This window comes from Physcomitrium patens, chromosome 18 (genome assembly GCF_059467195.1).
Source record: "Physcomitrium patens ecotype Gransden chromosome 18, ASM5946719v1, whole genome shotgun sequence".
NCBI lineage: Eukaryota > Viridiplantae > Streptophyta > Bryopsida > Funariales > Funariaceae > Physcomitrium > Physcomitrium patens.
The window spans coordinates 7,342,064-7,351,580 of record NC_143427.1 but is presented as its reverse complement, the minus strand read 5'-3'; the positions used below and the strand labels follow the sequence as shown (position 1 = coordinate 7,351,580).

Here is a 9,517-nt window from a genome sequence, read left to right as displayed (position 1 = left end):
AAAAAAAAAAAAAAAAAATGATTCTAATTTGTTTTGATATATTTTATTATATGGTAAATCATTGAGAGATATTCAATAAATTTAAAAATTTAAAAATTCTCATTTTTTCATAATTTTTTTAATGTTGTGGTTGCTTAGAAAATATAAATGTAAGAATTAGTTATATAAATTGGTTTTCAAAAATCCATCATATTTATAATTTGTAAAAAAATCACAATTTGTGATTTAGCTTACCTATTTGCATAAAATAAAAGATCTTGAATAAACTATTTGGTGATACAGCAACAATATATCATATTCTTTGTTAAAAGTTAATCACAAAATATCAAAAAGATTAATAATACTATAGACACAAAAATAATTATAGTTTCAACCATCTAAATGTTTAAAGAAATTTTCAGATACTTATGGCCCTTTTTGTAGATCTTCATAATCATAAAAAATCTTTAATAGGATTTTAGAACTTTTGATTGAAATAATTTTTGAAATGTCAAGGGTATTCCATAGCTTGTAGATCCTCCATCAAAAGTTACTTAAGTTTTTGGTTGCTGCAAAATCATTTTAAAACAATTTCAATGCTCATTAGGAAAACAACAATAAATGTAATTTTTATTGACTAATTTAAGTAAAATTATTATGTAAAAACATCTAATATGCCAAGAAAAGATATCCAAGATTGAAATAATCTTATGAAAATTAGACTAATTTATTTTAAATTATTAATGTAAGAAAATAAATAAATAAATAATATAAACATAAACATATAATATGAAATACTAACTTTCTAAGATAAAATTTAAATCTTAAGTTATAATGTTAATTAATAGTAATATTAAATAAAAAATACATCAAAGAAAATAAAATGATTATTTATAAATTTTATTAAATCAATATATTTAGTTATTAACTTAAATTTAAATTTTAAATTTAGTGACTTATTTACTTTTTTAATGTTTTGATCTTAAAATCCTATTCTAAAATAAAAAGAAATAGATACAATGTACCATCAACTTTTATTTAGTTAATAATAAAATCTAATATAAATTTGATAAAATCTTTAATTTATGGCTTAGATATAGACATTTAGAATAGTTAATATATTAAAAAGATATAATATTAGTAAAATAAATATAAAAGCTATTATTATACATAACCAATGTCTTATAAAAGATTTATAAGTTTAATAACCAATTTCTTTATGAATAAAATTTAGTGTATCTATAGAAAATTAAAGATTATGTCAAACACATAATGTCATTAAAGTAGCTTCAAAAGATTTATCAACTACAAAAATTTTAAGAAAGAAAGATTGAATAAATTAAAGGATATTAAGAATATAGAATGTATGGCATAATTCTTTAAAATTCATACAGTTTTAACAAATTATTATCTAATTTTTAAATTTTTTAATGTTAAGCTAACAAAATATCAAATCTAATTCAAGATTTTTTCTTTAAAATCTTACATAGACTGTTAAAATAACATCTATAATAAAATTATTTTTTTTAAAATTAAATATTAAAGCTTTGAATGAAATTTTGTATGTTAAATATTATTTTTGTAATATATATATATACTCAAATTTTGCAATTAAGTATCAACTTTAGGTACCATCTGTGATACAAAGTAGATTCTATGAACACTTGTATGTGAAATTCTATCTTATTATTCTTTTGTTATGCTCAAATTGTTGTACATTGCAGATATATAGATATACATACATATCTAATGATTTGATTTTTTTCAAAAATTATAATATAAAACTAGATAATAAGTTAAAGATTATTTTTGTTTTTAAAAACTTTAAAAGACAACTAAACGATTAATTACTAAGTATTAACTATTTCTAAATCCAAATGCTATTCTCTATGTTTATATGTATTAAACAAGTTAAATTTTGAAAGACATTTGTACCATGACTATTCAAAGTAGACTTCTAAGGATAAAGACCTCTACATTAGTTGAACACTTCAAGGTTACTTCATAAATCACATCACCCATAACAATTACAATTATTGGAGGAGAAAATCAGGTGATTTGAGGATGAAATTGACCTGAATCCATCGAGGACCTATGCTTCCAAGTTCTATTGGTGGAATAATAAACGCCAAACCCCTACCAGATGCACTATTTATACTTTTTAACCCATTCCGCAGCAGATAGGGCGAGTTATAGCATAAAGAAAATCACCCTCCCTATTTACGAGTACACGAAGATCCACACTTCAGAGTTTTAACATGGTGTTCTCACAATATCAGGAACTGCACTCCACAATGGTTATCAGGGTGATAGTTCAGTGTAACCCACGAGGCAGCGAATATAAATAAGTTTGGAATGGATAGGATCAGACTCATTATACCATGTGTAGGAATTTGCATGCTACAAAAATCGTGCCAGTATTCAACTTACTGAATCGGGGTATGACAACATGCTTTACAAGTTCACATGGATAGACATCTGCAACAGTAGTTGAAAACGGATAATTTGAACATGTTTGCCACCAAAAGGGATTACCCTATCGCGTTGACCCATAACTGGCACCTACTGATCACGAGGAGGACCCTTCTTTGCTGCTTCGGCAGCAGCCTTTTCAGCTTCTATGCCAGAAACAATCTCTTCAACCTCTGCCTCATCTAGCAACCGCAAACCCTCGTTCTTGGTCATTACTGCAATTTCGATGTTTTTGCCACCACTCTCTACTACCTGCCACAATCCAACCAATACATGAGTTACACGACCACAACTATCAGTATATAATGAGCAACCTCGAATATAACTTGTGGGGGTAAGACTTACTAAAAAAACAGAAACATGGCCAATACGAGAATAAAAGGGTTGTCACTCACCTCGAGAAGTGCTCGTACAGCTAGTTTGACAGTTTCAGCACCTGATGTCTCAGTATAATTCTTCTCCAGAAATTCACGGACCGAATTTGAATTACGACCTGTAGCATTAGCTTTCCAAGCTGAGAAGGTTCCTGAGGGATCGGTTTGGTAAAGGGAAGGAACGCCTGTGTAAGGATCGAATCCTACGATCAGTGTGGAAATACCGAAAGGGCGCACTCCACCACTCTGAGTATACTTTTGCTGCAAACCCGCAATAAAGCGAGTGATGTATTCCACAGTCACAGGATCTTCTACTGTAAGACGATGACTTTGACACTCAATTCGAGCACGATTGACAAGCACACGTGCGTCAGCAGTCAATCCAGCGAAGGCAAGCGACACATGCTCGTCAAGCTTCAAAATCTTGCGAACGGTACTGCAGACAGGTGAAAAAATTGAGTGAATCAAATTGCTCAAGAGAAATTGAGCATTGATCTCTATTATGATGTCCTAATCCACCACACACATGACCTAAACAAAAAACCGTTAGAGCATGACCTAAAAAAATTTAACGGAATCACTTGAGATATCGAAAATCTCAAATTCTCGATATTCATTGCATGCATTACTAGACGGGATCACCCCCCTAATTCACCCAAAAAAACAGACACTTTCCAACCCCGCAAATTGAACTGAGGATCATCTTCACATCAATACAGGATCCATCCAAAAGCACATCACCCTACACTGATATTGAAATTCATGTTATCCACTACAAAATCGAACCAAATTAAGCAGTCATAGTCAAACGATTCTGGGAGACTCCGCTCCAAACCCTAGAACATCAGCTAGGTCTTGTGAGGCATAGACAATGCACCCATAACCATGCGAACAATTCCGAGACACGGGAAACAGAAATGGCTTTACCGAGCATCTTGCAACTTGGCAGTGGATTTCTTCTCCACGCCCAGAACTATAGTATCCGTGCCCCGCACCCCAACTGCTGCGTTCCCCTTCCGGACTGCTTCCAATGCATACTCCACTTGGAAGAGATGCCCATCAGGAGAGAAGACCGTGATTGCTCTGTCGTAACGCGCCATTGGTCCCGGCTTCTTTCAAAACCCAAAACACGATGAAGCAAATGCTGAAAGCAACCAGAGATACACTACATTCAAGAGTAGTTCCTCAATGTTGGATCTGTTGCTTCGGGTCTTCGAAGGCGAGGTATCAGCTGTGAAACAGACCCCAATCTGAAACCCTAATCAGGTGCTTTTGCTCATGGACTGAACTGTGCAAGCAGAAACCCACCAACGAAAGGGATGAGCCGGGGTGGAGCATGTACCGAAACAACGACAAAAAAAACAACAGCAACAACAGAGGAAAGACGAAGAAGAAGAAGCGGTATCTGAGTGAGAACGATCGATGCCTTGTTTGTCGAAGAGGGTGCGTCGAATCCGAAGGAGACCAACACACACTCATACACTCACTCACTCACTCATGTAGACACACATACACACACACTGCGATGAGCTGCTTTGCGGGCCGCGTTGCCGCCGTCGACAGACGTCGCGGCCGTCGGAGTGGCGTCCACGTCAGTCTGCGTCAGTAGTAATTAAAATAATAAAAATAAAAGTTGTCAAATGCCACAATTCTTTATAAAATTTTCTATATTCCATGCACTATGATGAAATTTAATGATTCTTTCAGTTTTTTGATTTGTGCAATTTTTTCTTTAACGATTTCAACATATATAAATATGTTGTAAACATAAAATTCTTGTAAGTCTCTAAGAAAAATCCAAAAAAATGAAAAAGAATGAAAAATAAAATCTCACAATATTTATGAATAAAATATTCTAACAACATCTTCTAAGATATGATCTTAACTATTTTTTTTGTAAAATTTCAGTAAAATTAAATCAAAAATTAAAATTGACATCTTAATCAATTTTAGATGAAATGTATATATATATATATATATATATAATTTATTAATTCTAAAAGATAATAATAATAATAATAATAATAGTTTTAGATAATTCTTTTATGAAGTAGAGAATTTATTTATAATTTTTTTTAGATATACAATCTTTTTGAATTATTTTAGTATTTAAAATAAATATTTTATTATCTTTTAGTATGAATTTTTATTTCGTAATTTTTTCTTCATAAATTTTTTTAGTTGAATTTTTTTTAATTCTTTAATATAAAAAAATAGAAAACACAATGATAAAATTATTTTATCATATCATCTTTATTGCAAAACATAACAAGAAGCAAGGATATTGGACCTCAAGAAGAAGCTCAATTGTAGAAGATGCCATTAGATAATGTATTTGTAATTGAGGCAATTAAGGAAAATAATTTATATAAAATAAAGGCATGCAATTAAAAGTAGAAGTAATAGTTGGATTATTTATACTTATAATACAAATAGATAATTTTATCGAAAACATGATACTTAAAGAACACATGAGATATATAGTAGAAAGAAATTGTACTTAGAAATTTCCAAGGAGAGGTATAATATTTGAATAGAGGATCTAGAAAAAAAATTAAATATAAAAAAATATAAATTTTAACAATAATTTATTTTTTTATTTTTTATAGAATCAAAATAAAATATGTATTAAAAAAAATGCTTTAATTCTTTAGCTTTTTACCATCTCTATAACAAAATAAATATTATAAATATTGCATCAATTTGGGCATTTCCATGTCCAATCAAACAAAGAACCACAAGCTTCAAAAAGAAGAAAATTCATTAAAAAATATATTTTAGAAAATAATAAATAGACCAATATTTTAATAAAATAATAAAATAATTATTAATAGCTTTATTTAATAATTTTAATAAAATTAAGATAATCTCTTCAAATAATAAGATATACTTATTTCCTTTATTATATTTGAGAGAAGAGCCTACGACTTTTAAGTCTATATTTAATGCCCTTAATTAATTTTCTTCCAAGATTAAATTCCATCTTCTTCCAATCTTTTTAGTATATTTTCTAATGTTTTAAAATTTAATAAGTTTTTTTTAGATAATTATAAAATTTTAAAAGATTCTTAAAGGATTTGTTTAGATTTTTTTTAAGATTACTTTTAGAGCTATATTAAATATATATAAAATATATTAGGAGTTTTTAAAAATTTATTTAAGATTTGTTTAGAGGTTGTTTAGGATTTTTTAAAGATTTGTTTAAGATTGATATGGCTTGACATTTAAGATTAACATGGCTTGATATTTAAGATTAGTAAAGTTTGATATTATTTGACTATAAAATATTTAAAGAGGATTAAGATTGTCAAGAAGATTCTAATTAAGATACTAAACATTTTTTTTTATTATTATAAAAAGAATTTTAAACTTTAAATAAATTTCTTCCATATCCAAACAATCAATACATACTTAAATCATTATCCACATAACACAAGGTATGAGATGAATCAATTATATCAATTGGTCTAAGGATTGAATATTCCATCACAAAAAGTTAATATCTGTATCCATGGGCAATCCTAAGAAATAGAATTATTTTGGATGTATTAACACAACTCATCTAACTATTCAATCTGCATCTTCTATGTGTAGTATTAAACCATATTTTGTGATCCATATTTTGTGACAAGACCATCAATCACTGACATTACATACTTCACAATTTTGACAACTTGTGATTGATATGAAGTGATTGATATGACATTGATACTACACGCATTACCCAATTTCTTTATGAATTGAAATATGAGGTAAAAAAAACTGATGATCTTCAAACATTAATTCAAACAATTGACTTTGCTATGAAGTGAACCCTAAGGTACAAGCAACCCAAGGTAAAATTCTCCTCTCCTTTTGTCAAACATCGTTTCCTCCAAAGCTTTGACCAGATAAAGCAAGCTATTGACATTCCCCGAATGGGCGACCTCACAATAGGAAGAAAAGGCATTCGAATGCACATAAGTAGGAAAGTGGGTTGGAGGGGCAACTCAGATCCTGTCAGAAGAGTTAGCGCCTTACGTCATTGCAGCATTGCAATGAAAGAGACGGAGGCACCGATGTCGTTTCTTCATAGGTGTGGGCCACCTCGCCTCAAGGATTATCGGAGGAGTTGGCTGTAGATTGAGGAATCAGCTTCAGGGGTATGACGCAGGGTATGATGCCGTTCGTGAAGACATGGGTCCTCGTGATTCGGGGCAGGGGTAAGGTTCCAGGTTTGTGTGCGCTAACGAATTTGACACCGAGGGTGCGCTGCGACGGTAGCGACGGAGGAGTTGTGCAGAGTTCTGTGAGGTCCCTGCAACGCCCCCCCTGCTAGTGGAATTCGAGTCTGTGCTGGTGGGTGTTCTCTACATGCCTGTGTTGGTTTTTTGATCGTTGTGGGTTATATCGAGAGGTTAGTGTGTTGTAATGCGCTGCATGTTGCTTCTGTCATTTCTAGTTCCGTGAAGCGTTGTGCGAGTTTTTCAGTCCCGGGATCCACAAGTTTTTCAGTTGGGTTGCGGTTTTCATTCTTAGAAGAAAAGGGCTGGATATCAAAATGGAGAGATTACTTGTGGGAGCAGTTGTGGAAGTAGTTGGGCGACATGTTGCTGGAGATGAGATCAGCTGCGAAGGTCCTGGCCTCGAGGGCGAATGCCTTGACAAAGCAGCCGCGACGAGACTGAAGACCGTGGCGATTATAGTGATATTCTTGACGAGTTTCCTAGGCTTCTACATTCCTGTCTCCAGCAGGCGGTTTCGTTTCCTCAACTTGAGAGGGAACCCGTTCTGGATGATGAAAGTATTTGCTGGGGGAGTGATCTTGGCAACTGCCTTCATTCACATGCTACCAACTGCGCAGAACGATTTCGCAAGCCCATGTCTACCTCAGAATCCTAGGGGGGAAATTCCCGTGGGGAGGATTTATTGCCATGTTAGGTGCACTAGGGACACTGGTAGTAGATTTCGCCGCAACAACGTTCCATATGGATCATCTCAATCATCATCCTATCAAATCGGAGACGGAGAAAGTCGATGATATGACGGGCAAGAAGGGGGCGCTTGGTGAAACTCACGTCGATGACGTTAATGACAGCATGTTCTTGCATGCCAGGCATCTTGTTACAGCTCAAGTAAGAATTCTGCGTTGCATATCATTAAGGTAACAGCGGAATGTGCCAGATTTTAATTCAAGTGTTGGAAGCGTGGGTCCTTCTTAATAAATGAAGCAACAACATTTTATCAGAAGCTCGCATCAACGTGTGCTCATCAACCATTTTTCAGGTGTTCGAGCTTGGTGTTGCGGCTCACTCCATTACTGTTGGAATTTCAGTGGGAGTGTCAAATAGCCCCTGCACTATAAAACCTGTGTTTGCCGCCCTCACTTTCCATCAGTTCTTCGAAGGCGTTGCCCTGGGAGGATGCGTCGCTAAGGTACTCACAATAAATTTTGCAAACCGCATCTAATCTTCCCAAACATTGACATCTATCATAGGCAAACCTGAATTGTATGCCACGAGTCATGCACTGTTCCTTTCTCCATTGTTACTAAATCCCACTTCCAACCCTTGTTTTTTATTTATACTACCGCCTTCATGGGCTTCGGCTTTGCAATCACGACTTCGTTGGGCATTGCAATAGGGCTGGGTATCACAGCATCTTACAATGAGAACAGTGCAACTTCTTTGATCTTCACGGGTATGTTTGACGCCATATCAGCTGGCATCCTGGCTTATATGGCGTTGGTGGACTTCATCGCAGCTGATTTTCTCAGCAAACGAATGCAGAGCAGCAAACAACTGCAAGTCTATGGTTTTGTTTTTCTCTTCTTCGGTGTCGGTGCCATGTCTAGCATTGGCTTGTGGGCTTGATTAGGCTCTCTCTCCACTAGTCTTTTTAACTTTTTGTGTTGGAATTTGCCGATTTGAAAAGCCCCCTTTTTTTTTGAATAAAAAAAAACATGCTAAAGAAGTTTTATAGATGCTGATTTAATCTGCAGGAGCCCTATGTAGCTATAGTATTTATTTTAAGAAGTTGTTTTTCATTTTTAAAGAAGCCAAATTTGAAACATTTGCAACTTTGACACCCGCTTGCTTCATAGTATTTATGAAGCAAGCGGTACATGTTTTCTTTATTAGCTAGTATACGTGGATGCTGGACTGAGACTGTCTTTAATATTTTAATGTCTATTTCGTATTTTAGTCTTGGTTTATTATCTTTTAATTCTTTGTATTTAAAAATAATCATTCTATTAACTTCTTACTATGTTAATTAATTTCTTCTTGATCTTCTTTCTTTTCTTTTTTATTTTAGTTTGAAACATAGTCTTTTAAAAGTATACTTAAATTTATGTTTTTAATTTTTTTATAATGGTAATATTTAAAAATATAAACTTGATTTTTTAATAAAAAATAATTTAATTTTAATATAAATGATTATTTTTTGTATTAAGATAATCATTAAAATCAAGATTTTGGTTGCAAGTATATGAAAAAATAATTTATAGTTTTAATATATTGCTTAATTAAATCTATCAATGGGAATAGCTTGAACGTAGCAAGTCTTCACAAGGAAAAGACAAAAACTTGAATTGACAATTGAATGTAGACAATCCAAGAATTCCTTGCATTTACATTAATTTAGTGCTATTAAGAATCGATACTTCACAAGCAATAAGCTGCTATGTATATCTCAAATAATATATCTAAAAA

General features: G+C 32.6%; 2 protein-coding genes across 8 annotated transcripts; one reads left to right on the top strand and one right to left on the bottom strand.

The window, feature by feature from the left end:
• Positions 1-2,377: 2,377 nt before the first annotated feature.
• LOC112295597 (proteasome subunit alpha type-7) lies at positions 2,378-4,322 on the bottom strand. 2 transcript variants are annotated; one of them, XM_024547386.3, is made up of 4 exons: positions 4,252-4,322; positions 3,753-4,113; positions 2,847-3,261; positions 2,378-2,703 (listed from the first exon to the last, which is right to left on the bottom strand). In XM_024547386.3, exons 2-4 carry the CDS (start codon positions 3,923-3,925, stop codon positions 2,542-2,544), a joined length of 750 nt encoding a protein of 249 aa, XP_024403154.1. In that variant the 5' UTR covers positions 3,926-4,113; positions 4,252-4,322; the 3' UTR covers positions 2,378-2,541. The 2 variants fall into 2 exon arrangements, with proteins under 2 accessions (XP_024403154.1, XP_024403155.1); XM_024547387.3 differs by having other exon boundaries at positions 3,753-4,108.
• Positions 4,323-6,176: 1,854 nt separating this feature from the next.
• Positions 6,177-9,073, top strand: LOC112295164 (zinc transporter 9-like). Of its 6 annotated transcripts, none has more exons than XM_024546390.3 (4): positions 6,177-7,163; positions 7,391-7,939; positions 8,091-8,240; positions 8,448-9,073. In XM_024546390.3, exons 2-4 carry the CDS (start codon positions 7,739-7,741, stop codon positions 8,493-8,495), a joined length of 399 nt encoding a protein of 132 aa, XP_024402158.1. In that variant the 5' UTR covers positions 6,177-7,163; positions 7,391-7,738; the 3' UTR covers positions 8,496-9,073. The 6 variants fall into 6 exon arrangements, 4 of the variants coding, with proteins under 4 accessions (XP_024402158.1, XP_090100484.1, XP_073396745.1 ...); XM_090244358.1 differs by having other exon boundaries at positions 7,267-7,939; XR_016498346.1 differs by lacking the exon at positions 8,448-9,073 and having other exon boundaries at positions 6,215-7,163; positions 7,344-7,939; positions 8,091-8,388.
• The last annotated feature ends 444 nt before the right edge of the window (positions 9,074-9,517 follow it).